We start from the raw sequence: 18,049 nt of genomic DNA on the forward strand, positions 1-18,049 counted from the left end.
ACCAAAATCTATTTAAAATACATTTAAGTATACTTCAAATCCATTAACATTTATTGACATATCACTTATTGATATAAAATTATAATTAAACTTTATTTGGAGTATTTCTTTATTGCACAATGCACATTTTGGTAACACTTTATTTTAGGGTCTTTTAACTAGTTGCTAATTAGCATGCATATTACTAGAATATTGGCTATTTATTAGTATTTATTAAGCACATATTAATGCCTTATTCTGCATGACCTTATTCTAGATTCTTAATCCTACCCCATACCTAAACTTAACAAATACCTCACTAACTATTAATAAGCTGTAAATTAGGAGTTTTTTGAGGGAAAATTCATAGTTAATAGTTTATATTGCCTATACTAAAGTGTTACCCATGTTTCTTAATATTATGCTTAAAAAGTGTTTTAATATCAGGATTGTATGATCTCTATATAATATCAGTCTGCAAGATATTTCAAGTGTACCTAAAGTATACCTGCAATAGTTTCACTTTAGCACAATCAAATAAACTTAAAGGGATAGTTCACACAAAAATGAAAATTTGATGTTTATCTGCTTACCCCCAGCGCATCCAAGAGGTGACTTGGTTTCTTCAGTAGAACACAAATGATGATTTTTAATGACGACACATTGATATCTTAAGACACGAAACGATCGGTTTGTGCGAGAAACCGAACAGTATTTATATAATTTTTTACCTCTAATACACCACTATGTCCAACTTGTTCGGTTTCTCGCACAAACCGATTGTTTCGTGTCTTAGGACATCAATGTGTCATCACGAGCTGCAGGGTTTAATTTGGACTTGTCTAAGCAAGTTTTATTTACTGTTATTGTAGAAGTTCCCATCCACTAGCATTATTTGACTGACAGACAGCAACGGTTGGAGTTAAAAATCATCATTTGTGTTCTACTGAAGAAACAAAGTCACCTACATCTTGGATGCTCTGGGGGTAAGCAGATAAACATCAAATTTTCATTTTTGGGTGAACTATCCCTTTAAGTATATCTTTAGTTGGATCTCAGCACTACTTCTGCACAATTAAAGTGCATTAAGAACAAAATTAGTTGTTCCAGTTTAGTAGACTTTAGGTATACAAGTCAGGCAGTCTAGTAACCAGGGCTGTAATCACCATAGATACTGAGGGGGAAATGACCATGTTGCATATTAACGTTTTAAAAGTTGCATTTTTAGGCTGGTCTGCCTCAGCGGTTTAACAGCGCTCATCACTGTCAGGATAAGTGCTGGCCAATCAAATCCAAGAAGGCGGGGCTTACAGTTCACAGAAGACGAGTGCAAATTCCAATGCGAATCTTTTTCATTTTAGCAGTGAAAGAGTATGTGGTGAATAAGTAGCTAAACATTTAATATCTGTTTTATGATTTAAATATTCAGCGACCGACAGTAATATCCAGTGATGCACTACTCAACAATTTTAAGAAATTTTGCCGTTTTGAATTGAAAACATGCTATTATTTGATGAATATGATATGATTAATGTAATTCATAACTGAATGTGACGAGAAAAGAAACATTTTGGGGTTTTGACTTATTAGACAGATATATACAAATAAGAGTGAATATATCTTTAAAAAAAAATATTATTTGCAAATAGTTAAAATTGATTATTTAATAACTACAATAGACCTGGAACTTTTGCCCCTTTTTTTTATTTCTTTTTCGTTATTCCCTTAAATCCCCTTTAATCTTTTAATCTTTTAATTACCCAATAACACCCTCCCTGGGAAAAAATGGTCCCCACTAATGTTCAAGACATGGTTACGGTCTTGCTAGTATCTAGTTGGGACTGATAACTACTCCAGGCGTCTCCCTCTGAAAGCAGAGGTATTGATTTTTGAGCGCAGCCCTCTAATTGTTCAAAGCGCGGTGGATGCGGCCTTGATTGCTTGATTGATTAGCTTCATAACTAATTTTCCCTTCGCAAAAAATGCTTCCTCCTTTCTCTGATTGTTGAGTAAGTCGTTAAGAGTTTGCTGAGCCTCGTTATCTCGTTCAGCGCTGCATGTGTCTTTCAGCTACTGTAGAAAGTCATCCAGCTGTCTGTTTTTAACAGAACGTGTTCTCAAAAACCACAATGTGACGGCTGCCATGTGGCAGGGTGTCTTCTGTTTTGTTCCGGGCGAGAATTAGTGACCGGGCGACTGTGTTGACCCGGGAGGGTTGTTTGAAAGTGTGAATAAAGCAGATCGTGGAGAATGAGGATGGATTGAGCGATGCAAGAATGACACAGAGACCTTGCCTCTGGATGGAGGGCTGAGGCTGGACTGGACTCTGCTCTACTGAAGGCAGCTAAAGGGATTTGACTGTGGGAGATTTGTCACACTGACAGTGTAACGGCAAGATCTTGTTGTTTGTGCCTCAAGTAGAGATATTGTTTGAGAGTCGAGAGAGAGAGGGAGAAGGATGATTGCAGAGATGAACAGAGACATTTTAACAATTTCTTTTTTGGACTCTCTAATATATATTCTCATTTAAAATGTCTTTGCATTGATCCTATGGTAATCAATCACCTGTTTGAAGGAACCAATATAGAACTTCTAGCTGATTGCCAATAATTGTTTTATGTTTTAGATAACTGATATGATGGCAGATATAAATCTATAAAGTTTTTCCTTTTTTTTTCTTTTTTCTAAAGAGGCGTTCACACACAAGCTCTAATCTAATCTGAATCAAAACTTACCAAATATGCATCAAACACTCCAAATATGATTATCCAAATTTATTTGCATAGAAGTTTTAAACAATAATTGTCATTCAAAGCAGCTTTACAGAAAATACAACCAGTAAACGGTGATGAGGAAAAAACTCCTTAGATAATACAGTATACATCAATAGATTATTCTTAAACGTATGTACAAACACACTCAAAAAAAAAGATTTTTTGATGCTGTTCAGTTTATTTAAACAATTTATTTTGATACCATTGTATCAGGTTTCTGGTTTAAATGTGATTAATTCATGTTAAATTGAATTGAAACGATTACTCTTTGACTTAACTTGATGTTTTCATATTGGAATAACATGTTTAAATCAAGTAAACCCAACCAGGACTCAATCAAACAGGATTTTCACTTCCCATCATGCTTCGCAAAGGGGCTGAATTAGGAGTGTAAATGTTGAAATAAAGTGTTATTTTAGTTTTTAGGAAGATGAGAAAATGGAAAGACTTTTTAATGTTTACTGTTCTATTATGTTGGTATTTAAAAGTTTCTGTTAATTAATAGTTTTAGGGTTACCATTGTGGTACCTGATTGAGGACCTGCTAACAAACTTTCAAATTACTTTAATAACAAAGTAATCACTGTGATAGTGCTCTGGGTTGCATCTTCCAAAAGCATTGTAAGCCTATGTTGATTGTAAAACCATTGCCACCAATGGACTTATGATCAATATAGGCTTTACAATGTTTTTGGTTAAGGCAATTTAGGATGAATCCAGTATCACATCTAGATTTCTAATACAGAACATCACAAAAGTTATATAAATCACAAAATTAAACAAGAAGAATTAATTGTAAAAATCAATGTATATGAAAACAATTATTTATTTAATTATTGCTTTTTATTTATTTTCCAAAACATTGCAAATTAGTTGGGCTGACACTATTAAATTAAGCTGTGCCCAACCATAGTAAATAAGTTGAATCAACCTTAATAAATTAAGTTGACCCAACGTAAGTACATTAAATTGGAATAGCAGAATTGCATAATGCTGAAATAAAGCAACTTAGTCATGTGGAAATCCTTTTTTTTTATGTTCGTTCAAAGAGTGCAGAGAAAACTCTTCTGAAAGTTCCTCAAGATTTAATTTTGTGCTTAAAGGGGTTCGTTCACCCCAAAATTAGAATTTTGTCATTAATTACTCACGTTCATATTCTTCCAAACCTATAAGACTTTTATTCATCTTCTGAGCACAAATGAGGATCTTTTAATGAAATCTGGAGGGACAGAAATGTCGCATATTTCAGTAAAAACCATGGGATTGTGGCAGAAATGTGGGATATTCATATTTAATTTTATTATATTATTAACAGACATTAAATGTATTAAAGGCACAATATGTAAGATTTTTAGATTAAAACATCCAAAAAACACTACAACAGTGTTATATATTTAGTTGACTTGTGTACTTACATTATCCTAAATGTTTCCAACAATGTTTACATCCAGAGAAATAACCATTTTAAACCAGGACATCATCGATCTAGATTACTGCAAAGTGCACAAGTCTCTCATAGCAGCCACCAAGCAAACGCACAGAGTAACGTTATAACATACCTTTCAACACACTCAAATGTGTTTAGTATGATTGTTTTAACCATGTAAAACAGCGCTGCATTACCACACATATGCAACGAAAAGAGCAGAAGCAGCAGACTGCAGCATAATCATAATAAAAGCTCAGCTGAACTCAAGAACGGTGTCTATCATTAGCATTCGCTCCAGCGGCCTTGTCCCACGGCTCTTGACCCGCCCTGCTTTATACCACCGTAATGTTATTAAAACTGTAACACATTAGCTCATCCATGAACATGATTTCTGCCCAAGTCTGTCAGATTCCTTTCCATCAGCTTTGGATGTGATGTGAAGACGACAACTCCCATGATTCCACACTCATTCACAGCATCATCAAGCTATGCCTTTGTTTTGAATAAGCGACCTCTAGCCGCAAAAATTACATATTGTGCCATTAAAGTAGTTATTGAATATAATTACAGTATTACAGTACTGTTTTGGATAACATATACCATAGAAACAATATAATTACTTTCGTAGTGAGGTGCAATGCATGGTTTTATCTGTGGTTAACATGATCCAAATACTATCGAAGACAAATTGTTACCTTATAAAAATGAGGTTATTGCAATTTTTACACATGCTACTGTTTTTGTTAATGAACATACATTTACATAATGCATACCAACTCTAGCTACTGTCAAGTGTGCATGTCAAAACGTGTCAAATTAATTTGTGACATGAAATGTTCACCTCTTTGGCAAACGTTTGTCATGTTCTGATGATAAAACCACAATTAACTTTCTGATTTCTACAATTTTCAATTAGGAGCAAAGATCTGCTTTTAAACTTGAAAGAAATAAAAACTTGAGATTTATTGTGAAAATTATCGATATCGACTGATATGGACATTTTTATTATGATACATTTTTTGGCCGTATCGCCCATCCCTAATTATTAGCTTCCCTTTACAGCCAGTAATTTTAAAATGCTAATATTGGCCTATACCAATATGATTGCCGATATATTACGTATAATAGGTACGGCGATCGTGACTCTTCGAGAACTCTCAGAGCGCGTTCCACAGCTTGGAAATGGACTGAATTCTCCCCTTGAGAATTAGATTACTTGAATGCATTCGACAGGCCAGCGCTCTATTGCTGAGGTTCATTTAGACTCGATGTGTGTGTGTGTGTGTGTTATTGGTCTCCCAAGTCTGCTGTCTGCTGAGCTCCCTAGCCTTGTCATAAATGTTTCAGAGATGCCCTTTGATAATGAGAGTGCTGTCTGTGTTTTTCCCCCCATTCAGAAATATCAACCTGCATATTACAGTGGCAGGTGTACCGTGGATCGATACACAACTCCCTCTTAATAATTAATGCTTGAGATGTCACCACAATAGGGAAATTGACTCCGGACTCATACATGATGTTCCAGTAATGGTTTGTTGGTTTAACAAAGTAGCAAAGCAATTCAAGTTTTTACGGACAATCTCGCTTTCCATGTTCCCCTGTGGTCATTTATCAGATAAAATAGCTTTTATTGCAGACATCACTGTCATTTTCATGTATGACATACAATAGCGTAGCCTATTGTAGTCCTGTCAGTCAGATACACGGCACGCACACTTCAGCTGTCAGAGATTGTCAGCGTTTCTGGTTTCTTTGGTTCTCAGTGCGGCGAGGGGATGTCCTGGCGGCCTGGAGTGGCATTCGTCCGCTGGTCACCGACCCCAACTCCAAAGACACGCAGTCCATCTGTCGTAACCACATCGTCAACATCAGCGACAGCGGACTCATCACCATTGCTGGTCAGTGCCACTAATTTATGCCTTGGTCTCCATTTTGTTAGAAATATTTTCTTCTTTAAATTGGTTTAATTGGATTTGTGCAGTGTGAAAAAGATTGAAATTATTGATGCATGAATTCTTCCTTCAGTCGAAAAGAAATGAAGGTTGTTGATGAAAACTTTCCAGGATTTTTCTCCATATAGTGGACTTCACTGGGGTTCAACGGGTTGAAGGTCCAAATGTCAGTTTCAATGCAGCTTCAAAGGGCTCTACATGATCCCAGACGAGGAATAAGAGTCTTATCTAGAGAAACCATCGGTCATTTTCTAAAAAATTTAAAATGTATATACTTTTTAACCACAAATGCTTGTCTTGCACTGCTCTGCAATGCACCACACATTACATAATCACACTGGAAAGTACCGTGGTAGGGTGAAAAACATCTCATTTTCTCCTCCAACTTCAAAATTGTCTGGCATCGTTGTTTTATCTTCTTTTGTAAAGGTCGTTTGACTGTGGAGAAAAATCCTAGAATGTTTTCCTCAAAATCTTAATTTCTTTTCAACTGAAGAAAGAAAGACATAAACATCTTTGGGGGTGACACTTACAAAACTCTGTTTTGTAATGAGGAATTGGCCAATTGTGTTACTGTCAAGTGTTCCTCTGTGATCATATAAAGATTTCATAACACTCTGTGTACTGTAGGTGGGAAGTGGACAACCTATCGTTCCATGGCTGAGGAGACACTTGATGCTGCCATAAAGGCCCATAACCTCTCAGCCGGGCCCAGCAGGACGGTCGGTCTGATGCTGGAGGGTGGGAAGGACTGGACCCCCACTCTGTACATTCGCTTGGTTCAAGACTACGGCTTGGAAAACGAGGTGGGTTTTGAAGCCTAACTGCTTAGCATTCTGCCAGTCAGAGGTCTTTGGAGCAGGTTCAACTGCTCCGTAACGCTTCAGTCCATCATGATTCTGTGGGGAAGAGAAAGTCTGGCAAACCCTTGTTTGGAAGCGCGAGAGCTTGATGGAGCCGTAGCGCTACCATGGATGTTGTTTTGCCAGCATATTTAAAAAGGTCAGCATGCAGATATTTTTGACAGCACTTGACCTTTGGTGAGAGATATAAAAGAAGAGTTTGAATCGATGTAAACGGGGTCGTGTTTATTTGTCAGAATGCTTAACGAAGCATAGGTGTTCATAAGCTAGTTAAAGAACTATGAAGAAAACATCTTTAAAATATTAAACTATTACAGTGATTACAGTGGGTTTCCTGTTAGGTGACTCATGAAATTTCCCACCATGAATTTTTTTTTTTTTTTTTTAGATCTTTGAGTCACTACTAATGAGTGGATAACCTTAATCAGGTGTGTTTGATTGAGGAAACATGCAAAATATGCAGTGTTGGTCGGCCTCCAGGAATGTGGTTGGGAACCACTGACCAAAGGAATAACATTTTATTTTCTAAACTCACAGGTTGCCCAGCACTTGGCAGCCACCTACGGAGGAAGAGCGTTTGATGTAGCTAAGATGGCCCACGTGACAGGCAAGAGATGGCCCGTACTGGGGAAACGCCTGGTGTCTGAATTTCCCTACATAGAGAGTGAGGTAAGCACTCTGAAATTCTAATTAACTTCTGAATTAACCTGTAGTTAACCATTTGCTAAGCCCTGCATTTGAAACATTGCTGACCAGTTCTACCTTAGCAACTGGTGACATTGGCCATTTTCTCAGCCAAGCTTTTTTATGTAAAGAGGATCTGAGTGTTCGGATTTAAATGCAATTTTATGTTAATCCATAAAAAAACTAAATTGTTAAAATGTTGCTGCTGGGTCACTCTCATTAGCATGGAATCTTGTTTCCGCCACTGAATACAAAAAAAGAAAAAAGAAAAAGGAAATTGTGACCTTTTTATCTCACAATTTTGACCTTTTTTCTCGCAATTATGACTTGTTTTTGCGAGTTATAAAGTCAGAATTGTGTGATATAAACTCAATTCTGAGAAAAAAAGGTAATTGCTAGTATATTACATGCAATTGCAAGTTATAGTCAGAATTGTGTGATATATAAAGTCACAGTTGCAACTGTGCTGAGTTATAAAGTCACAATTGTGAGATATAAACTCACAATTGAGAGTTATAAAGTTAGAATTGCGATATGTAAAGTCAATTGCGAGATATAAAGTCAGAATTGCGAGATATAAAGTCAGAATTGCGAGATATAAAGTCAGAATTGCGAGATATAAAGTCAGAATTGCGTGATATAAAGTCAGAATTGCGAGATATAAAGTCAGAATTGCGAGATATAAAGTCAGAATTGCGTGATATAAAGTCAGAATTGTGAGATATAAAGGCAATTGTGAGATATAAAGACAGAATTGCGTGATATAATGTCAGAATTGCGTGATATAAAGTCACTTGTGAGATATAAAGTCAGAATTGCGTGCTATAACGTCAGAATTGCGTGATATAAAGTCAATTGCGAGTTATAAAGCCAGAATTGCGTGATATAAAGTCAGAATTGCGTGATATAAAGTCAGAATTGCTTGATATAAAGTCAATTGCGAGTTATAAAGTCAGAATTGCGTGATATAAAGTCAGAATTGCTTGATATAAAGTCAATTGCGAGTTATAAAGTCAGAATTGTGAGATATAAAGTCAATTGCGAGATATAAAGTCAGAATTGCGTGATATAAAGTCAATTGTGAGATATAAAGTCAGAATTGCGAGATATAAAGTCAGAATTGCGTGATATAAAGTCAATTGTGAGATATAAAGTCAGAATTGCGTGATATAAAGTCAGAATTGCGTGATATAAAGTCAATTGTGAGATATAAAGTCAGAATTGCTTGATATAAAGTCAATTGCGAGATATAAAGTCAGAATTGCGCGATATAAAGTCAATTGCGAGATATAAAGTCAGAATTGCGTGATATAAAGTCAATTGTGAGATATAAAGTCAGAATTGCGAGATATAAAGTCAGAATTGCGTGATATAAAGTCAATTGTGAGATATAAAGTCAGAATTGCGTGATATAAAGTCAGAATTGCGTGATATAAAGTCAATTGTGAGATATAAAGTCAGAATTGCGTGATATAAAGTCAGAATTGCGTGATATAAAGTCAATTGCGAGTTATAAAGTCAGAATTGCGTGATATAAAGTCCGAATTGCGAGATATAAAGTCAGAATTGCGTGATATAAAGTCAGAATTGCGAGATATAAAGTCAGAATTGCGTGATATAAAGTCAGAATTGTGAGATATAAAGTCAATTGCGAGATATAAAGTCAATTGCGAGTTATAAAGTCAGAATTGTGAGATATAAAGTCAGAATGGACTATATGCACGGAGCGTTCTTTAGAACTTCCGCATTAATATAAGCCAGCTCGATAACTTCCGGTGAGATGCCATTTGCTGGTGTGTTGAGCATCAGTAGTGTAATACTTAGTTTATAATCAGAATATAGTCACTTAAAGGAACACTCCACTTTTTTTGAAAATAGGCTAATTTTCCAACTCCCCTATAGTTAAACAGTTGAGTTTTACCGTTTTCGAATCCATTCAGCCGATCTCCGGTTCTGGCGGTACCACTTTTAGCATAGCTTAGCATAGTTCATTGAATCTGATTAGACCGTTAGCATTGCGCTTAAAAATGACCATAGAGTTTTGATATTTTTCCTATTTAAAACTTGACTCTTCTGTAGTTACATCGTGTACTAAGACCGACAGAAAATGAAAAGTTGCGATTTTCTAGGCTGATATGGCTAGGAACTATACTCTCATTCCAGCGTAATAATCAAGGAACTTTGCTGCCGTTCCATGGCTGCAGCAGTGCAATGATATTACGCAGAGTCTCTCACAAACGTTTCCATGGTTGCAAGGCACGTTCCCTGTGCAAGCAGGGGCTCACGGGCGCTGCGTAATATCATTGCACTGCTGCAGCCATGGAACGGCAGCAAAGTTCCTTGATTATTACGCCTGAATGAGAGTATAGTTCCTAGCCATATCAGCCTAGAAAATCGCAACTTTTCATTTTCTGTCGGTCTTAGTACACGATTTAACTACAGAAGAGTCAAGTTTTAAATAGGAAAAATATCAAAACTCTTTGGTCATTTTTAAGCGCGATGCTAACGGTCTAATCAGATTCAATGAACTATGCTAAGCTATGCTAAAAGTGGTACCGCCAGAACCGGAGATCGGCTGAATGGATTCGAAAACGGTAAAACTCAACTGTTTAACTATAGGGGAGATGGAAAATGAGCCTATTTTCAAAAAAAGTGGAGTGTTCCTTTAAATAGTCAGGCATAGCATTAATTTAGTTATTCAAACGTAAGACAGCTTAGAAAATTATAAATAAAGACGTACCTCAATATTTATTGTGCACTTTAGTTAGATTAATTGAATAAAATGTGTGTTTTCACAAGTGTGCTGAAATCATTGATCTTGCACTGCACTGACTGACAGCTGCTGTGATTACAAAAGGAGAGCACGGTGCTCGCTTTCTGTGTAATTAATTCACAATAAAAGTTATTGTTTTCCCATAAGATTTTGTGAGTATTTCATACTTCACATTGACAAAATGTTTTTTCAAACCTAGTTATTTTATAATGTTTAATATTTAGTCAAAAACGAAGTGAAAAACGTTTAGAGGAAATGGCTGATATGTGCGCAAATGCAAATATTTTTTATCAAATATTACATTTCCTACATTTTTAAGTTCGGTTTTACAATGGGGACAATCTCAGAAGGATGAACAAATTATGTTTGTGGTCATCGCATTAAAAATAACATTTGAAGTGCTGAGGAAAAAATGTGTGTGCGTGTCTAATTACAGACAGGGCATTTTTAAACAGTCCCAATAGCTTCGTCTTTATTGCAATCTATAAAACTGGTTTATTGGCAAATTAGGTAAATGTAATAACTGCATTAAAATATAAATACAACATTAAAAAGTCAACCATAGATGGTTTTGTGTCGATGTACAACGACTACAGAATGAACTGCTAACAGTTCACCGGAAGTGCCCGAGCTGGCTTAACTACAACCAGGAAGTAACACGTGCATATAGTCCAATGCATGATATGAAAGTCAGTTGCGAGATATAAAGTCAGAATTGTGAGATATAAAGATATATATTCCTCAGAATGGGACTGTATAACTCGCAAATTGGGAGTTTATAACTCTCAATTCTGACTTTATTTCTCGCAATTCTGAGAAAAAAAGTCAGAATTATGAGATAAAATGTTGCAATTATCTTTCTTTATTTTTTATTTAGTGGCGGAAAGCTTCCATACATTAGAGACACAGTATTCATTGTGGTATATATATATATATTTTTTTTTTTTTCTTTTCCAAAGCTTTTCACTTTAAAATGATTTAATTTTTACATTTTTGAAAAGTTCATGCTTTGTTATTTAATTAATGTATTGATTCAGGTAATTGTAGGGCTGATAGTAAGAGTTCACCCTACCACAGTGAACGTGTTAGGAATAGTTCTGTTCATTTACACTAATGCTATCTCTTCTAATCTCTTCAATTTCTTTAAAAACGAAAAACTGCGGTTTGGCATACTTCATACTTCATTCCAGTCCATATGAGAATCATTTACTTATCATAAGGCTATATATAAAATCCAAATTTACCACTGTATTAGCATAATTTGCTGAAAATCATACTGTTTACAAAAGTTTCTGATTTTTTTTACTTCTGATTGACCAAATTTAAGGTCATAAAACGTCTTAAATATCTTGAATGTAACAAGAAAAGTCTTAATTACCATTTTAAGAGGTCCTAAATTTGGAGAAAAAATAGGAGTCGCTATACGGCCTAATAATGTGATCATTAAAGGCAATGTATTAATTAAATATGCTCATGATTTCAGAGCAGTTTGCAAACAGTTACCGCACATTTAGTCCAAGTGATTGCTTAATATCTGCTGTTGATGAATTATGACAATGTTTACTATAAGGTGTTTATATAATAATATGTTGTAGACGGTTGCAAGAGTGCATATTTAATCTCCCTCATCTTTATGAATGAGCAGCTGGGAGTAGTAACATATATGTATTTTAAAATAAGAGTCCCAATGTATTTTGGGCTTGTTTATAATTAAAAGCACCGCATTTAAACACGTTATTATTGCATGAGCAAAATCCAATATGGATCGATCTCTAATTCATATGTATTCATATGTTAGTACATAAATAATTGTCAAAACATATGTATATATTGAATTAAACATCTTACGTATTTTAAACTTGCATTGCCCTGTTTTGCAGTTGAATGTGGGTCTGTTTAATTAAGTAATAGAATCTGAGATACAAGATTTATTTTGAGATTCTATGTGTTTGTTGTGAATGGAACTATGGTATTAATTTTGTTTGTGCAGGTCTTAAAAAGGTCTTAAATTTTAAAAACTGCAGGTAAATAAGAGTGAAAGTGATGCCTTCTGTCTGGATTTAGGTGCAGTATGCTATAAAGGAGTATGCATGTACAGCCATCGATGTGATCGCTCGCCGAACACGACTGGGCTTTCTGAACGTACAGGCTGCAGACGAGGCTCTGCCACGTATCGTTGAGATCATGGGCAAAGAACTGCAGTGGACCGAGCAAAAAAAGAAAGTATGTAATTTATATCATGGTATATATTCTTTAGAAACTCATTTTATGTGGATTTTTTAAAAAGCTGAATCCACTTTAAGAGTGTAAATGAATTCTTATCTCAATTCAAATTCATCTGAACATTTTTGTTGCAATATATAAAGTGATTTATGGAATTTATCTCCTAAATTGATTGTACAAACCTGCTACCCTCGCCCTGAACACAACTTTTTTTGTCCTGACCAAAAGCTAAAGGTCTCAGCCAGGTTAAATTAGGCAACCGCTAATAATAGACCTCAGCTATTGTTAGTGTGACTCCTAAATTGTCTTTCTAACAAGGAGTCTCCACATCAGGATAAGAACACAATTCAATCATATAATGAACGCCCAGCACAACACCTCTAGATGACTATGGCTATTACGTCTGTGCTCACGGGAGTGTGTGTGTAGTGCGTTTGTAAGGAGGTGATAGAGTTACTCCAGCTTTTGCACGTTGGTCGTGGGTTTCCTGTCTGATAAACAGAAGCGCTAATAATAGCGCCGATCGCTGTGCTGCTTTGATACTGTTCGGTTCCCATGAGTTCAGCGCTCAGATCTGCTCACAATGCAGGTGCACCACACCCATCGCACACATGAACGGACACAGACACAATGCTCTGCTGGGAGCCTTGATTCAGCGCAGGTATATCGCAGCTCTGCAAAGGCAAGGCAGTATTTTCAGCCTGTGCATTGCAGGAACGTTCATGTTGCAGTGTTTCAATTGTTTAAAACACTTTGAAACAATTTGAATCATTTTTACCTCCTGAAACATTCTCAATCTTATTTTTCTAGCAATAGAAAAAAAGAGAAAATATAAAACTGTAATTTACTTTTATATGAATAATTTCATATTCCACCCTCTCTCTGACCCCTTATTTATTTATTTATTGAGATTAATTGATTGATGCACCTTGAAGACGTGAAATGCCTTCTTAAATGTGTGAGGTAAATGTGAGTTTTGAACTTTTTTCTTGCAATTTCAAGTTTATATCTCACAGTTCAGAGAAGAAAAATCTAAATTGCGAGATATAAACTCGCTTATCCTGACTTTTTCTCAGAAATGCGAGTTTATATCCCCAACTTTTTCAGAATTGGGTTATAAACTTGCAGTTGCGAGTTATATAGTCAGAACTCGCATTTGAGAGGAAAAAATTGTAAGATCAAAATGTTTAGCTTTAAGGGCTCTATCATACACTTAGCGCAATGCAAGGCCAGGCACGACGCAAGCGTTTTTTGCTAGTTTCAGCCCGACGCAGTTATCATTTTCACATCCTGCGCCACATTGTTAAAACAGCAAATGCATTTGCACCCATTTGTGCACCAATGGGCATGCTGGTCTGAAAACGAGGTGTGTTCAGGTGCATTGTTGGCGTGTTGCTATTTTGAGGCAACTTAAAATGACTGCCCCATTGACCGACAAAAACCTGCTCTAAAGTCAATATTTTTTTGTTATTTAAAGAGAACATTAGTAAGATGCGCCTATATGCAGGTACACAACGCGCGTACACTCTGCTTATTACACACACACACAGGGATGCGCAGCAGCACACAAACATGCCAGATATTAAAAATAAAAGGATTACAATGTAAAAGATTATTATTGTGTGCATAAAGATAAAAATGTTTTGGAGGAATCTAGCTTGTCCCATAGATGGTCTGCTTATGTGCTTTAACCTCGCACAAGAGCAGATCCGTTTCCTCAAAAGAGAAGCGTTCAGTTTTTCCGCTTGCAAATTCCACCATGTAAATAGCGAATCCACCATGGTGCGAGCGCAACTGGCTTTTAAAGGGATGGGAGATGAGACTCTGATTGGTTAATTGCACGTTACGCCAAAAACACACCTCAATTACTACCGCTCGAGAACCCCACCCGGAGCGTGATCGCGGGGCCTGGAGATTTGCTTATTTCCCAATAACTTAAACCCGCCTCTGAAAATGTAATAGGGTATTATTTCATGCTGTAACATTAGGCCTAATACATTATATAATAAATTGTGCCCTCTATGAACTGCATACAGTATGTGAATACTATGTAGATCTATAGTTTACATCAAATGCATGCTTTAATATTAGACTAATCATTGCAGGTGTCATTAGTCTAGGATGTCTGTTTAATGGCTTGCAACTATAAAATCTGCTTTTAGTTTCAAAGAGCATCTTTGACAACACAGGGGCCGGTTGCATAAACCACTTAGACTAGTCTTAAAAGTTAAGACACTAGTGTTTTTCTTGAAGAGTGGCCCTAATTTTTTAAAGTCTGTTACATAAAAAGGTAGATTGGTGTAATTTGAATTGGATAAATAAAATTGATTACCCTTTGGTTAACTGCAAGTTGGTCAAACAAGTTCTTAAGACACAGTCTTAATGTAGTGACTAAGTTTATGCAACTGGCCCCAGCAGTATTATATAAAAAATGAAGACCATCTTTTGTTGTATTCAGATTCAGACATCTAAAGGCACAACAAGACAATTTTATTTATTACAGATTTTATTTTTTATGCTTTATTCTGTGAATCTCACCCATTTTCTTCCACTTGTTGCCACTATTTTTCTGCCACTGTAGTGCATTGTAAGTGCACACACAAATGCAGTGACATAACTCAAACTGTTACGATCAGACTGAAATGATCAGAGGAAATAGATAATTTATTAAAAATAAATTGTATCCATTTGTATTTCCATTTGATCCTTTGGAAAGTTATGCACAGTGTGTTTTTGTGTGTCTGCAGGAAGAACTGGAGGCAGCACAGAAGTTCCTGCACCTGGAGATGGGTTATAAAGCTCGCTCTGAGCAGCTCAGCAAGACTACAGAGATCTCACTTACTGCCCAAGAGGTGACAAGGTATAGGATCTGTGTGTGTGTGTGTGTGTGTGTGTGTGTGTGTGTGTGTGTGTGTGTGTGTGTGTAAGTGTATACTTACATCTCCCACTCTCCTAATATTGTCATTATTATGAATAACAGGTTTAAGAAGCGCTTTTACAAATTTGATAAGGAGAGTAAAGGCTTTATCACAACACTGGATGTCCAGCAAGTGCTAGAGGTGAGTTATAATCTAAATGTAATTTTTTTTTTTTTAAATACAGTTACTGTTAGTTTTAGGCAGACTTTTTACTTATTAACAACCATATTCTACCTCTGGATTTTTTTTTTACATGCAATATTGTTTCCCTTAAGTCCATAATGTTAGTTAAGGTTTTGCACCAAAAAAAGTTATAATTTCTTGACCATTTTCCACTTTGATAATTTTTTATACTGTTCCTTTAAGACTTATTATATGTAAATGAGCTCTTGCACGATTGGCTAATAACATTCATGTAGTTAATCAGAGTAGGCCAAGTGCTAGGCTTAAGTGAGAATAAACAATTGGGAGAATTGTATTTGGATCCGTGCATTAAACTTCTGCTGTCTGAGTCCTTAAAGGGTTAGTTCACCCAAAAATGAAATTTCTGTCATTAATTACTCACTCTCATGTCATTCCACACCCTTCTTTCATATTCGGAACACAAATTAAGATATTTTTGATGAAATCCAAAATGCTTTTTTTATCCCCCATAGAAAGCAACGAAATTATCATCATTAAAGGCCTAGAAAAGTAGTAAAGTGATCATTAAAATAGTGCATGTGACTACAGTGGTTCAACCTTAAAGGGATAGTTCACCCAAAAATGAAAATTTGATGTTTATTTGATGTTTACCGTTGCTGTCTGTCAGGCAAATAATGCTAGTGAATGGAAACTTCTGCTATAAGAATAAATAAAACTTGCATAGACAAATCCAAATTAAACCCTGCGGCTTGTGACGACACATTGATGCCCTAAGACACGAAACGATCGGTTTGTGCGAGAAAACGAACAGTATTTATATCATTTTTTACCTCTAATACACCTGGTCTGATCGCGCTCTTACAACGACAGTGATGTCTTGCTCTCATTGGAGTATATGCGCGAGACATCACTGTCGTTGTCAGAGCGCGATCAGACCTTACTAACCGACTGCTGAATGCAGTTGGACATAGTGGTGTATTAGAGGTAAAAAATGATATAAATACTGTTTGTTTTCTCGCACAAACCAATCGTTTCGTGTCTTAGGACATCAATGTGTCGTCACGAGCTGCAGGGTTTAATTTGGATTTGTCTAAGCAAGTTTTATTTACTCTTATAGCAGAAGTTTCCATTCACTAGCATTATTTGACTGACAGACGGCAGCGGTTGGAGTTAAAAATCATCATTTGTGTTCTACTGAAGAAACAAAGTCACCTACATCTTGGATGCCCTGGGGGTAAGCAGATAAACATCAAATTTTCATTTTTGGGTGAACTATCCCTTTAATGTTATGAAGCGACGAGAATACTTTTTGTGCGCAAAATAAAATTAAAATAACGAGTTTATTCAACAATTTCATCACTTCCCTGTCATTCTCCTATGCTGTTGACGTAGTAAACACAGTGCAGCGCTTCCAGGTTAACGTCTGAACGCCGGCTACATATTAATGATTCCAAAGTATAGTCTAACACTATACTTAAACATCTTCCGCTTGAACAAAATTCATTTTTAGTGTGAATCGTTGGTGGAACGGAGAGCAACGGTTTCATAAATGAAACATGTGTTTGTATTTTTCACCAAAGAATACGATTTTAAATAATTGCTTATTAGCTTTCATTCTCTCAGCTCTCATTGTCTCTGGTTCTCATGCAGTCCTTAACATTTTCATTAAGCCTGACTCTGATACTGATTCTATCACTGATTTGTGTTCTTTTAGAAACTCAGCATTCATATTGATGAGAACGCCCTCCACGAGATCCTTAACGAGGTGGACCTCAACAAAAACGGACAAGTGGAACTGGATGAGTTCTTACAGGTACGAACCATTAGAACCCGTAATAACGGCTATTTATAGGCTATAGGTTATCTTAGTGTCGCTTTAGTTTTCAGGCAGGATTTGTAGTTGTAGGTGTGAAATCCTCAAAAATAAAAGTGCTTGTTATCTACATGTCAGTACATCCATGTTTTGTCATAAGCCGACTGGTTCACCATGAATAATAGCTCTGAAATCTCATACCTATGTCAGAATGAGTATGAAGTTGATCTGGTGTCTCTAGAGTTTGTTAATTAATAATGATCAGCACCATTCTGTACCTTTTTTTTCACCATAATGAAACATCAGCTAGTTTAATATATGTGGTTCAAAAGAAAAGTGTTAAAAGTAATAATCACCCTTTCTGGGGTTTGAACCAGTAACCTTTAAAACCCCAAAATGGAAATTCTATCATCACTTATTGTATAGAGAATGAATTCCTCTTGGAACTTAAATTGAATACTCCTGCACTATATAGTAAAGATATACATATTTTAAATG

General features: G+C 36.0%; 1 protein-coding gene across 2 annotated transcripts in view; it reads left to right on the plus strand.

Annotated features, from left to right (window-relative positions):
* The window catches only part of gpd2 (glycerol-3-phosphate dehydrogenase 2 (mitochondrial)), a 39,697-nt gene that overhangs the window by 17,403 nt on the left and 4,245 nt on the right, over positions 1-18,049 (plus strand). For both annotated transcript variants that reach the window (XM_067374881.1, XM_067374882.1), the window contains 7 exons: positions 5,945-6,079; positions 6,764-6,939; positions 7,534-7,665; positions 12,518-12,676; positions 15,424-15,536; positions 15,657-15,735; positions 17,453-17,551. In XM_067374881.1, coding sequence (XP_067230982.1) covers positions 5,945-6,079; positions 6,764-6,939; positions 7,534-7,665; positions 12,518-12,676; positions 15,424-15,536; positions 15,657-15,735; positions 17,453-17,551 — 893 coding nt within the window. The remainder of the gene's footprint in view (positions 1-5,944; positions 6,080-6,763; positions 6,940-7,533; positions 7,666-12,517; positions 12,677-15,423; positions 15,537-15,656; positions 15,736-17,452; positions 17,552-18,049) is intronic.

The sequence above is a fragment of the Chanodichthys erythropterus genome, chromosome 21, assembly GCF_024489055.1.
Source record: "Chanodichthys erythropterus isolate Z2021 chromosome 21, ASM2448905v1, whole genome shotgun sequence".
Taxonomy (NCBI): Eukaryota; Metazoa; Chordata; class Actinopteri; order Cypriniformes; family Xenocyprididae; genus Chanodichthys; species Chanodichthys erythropterus.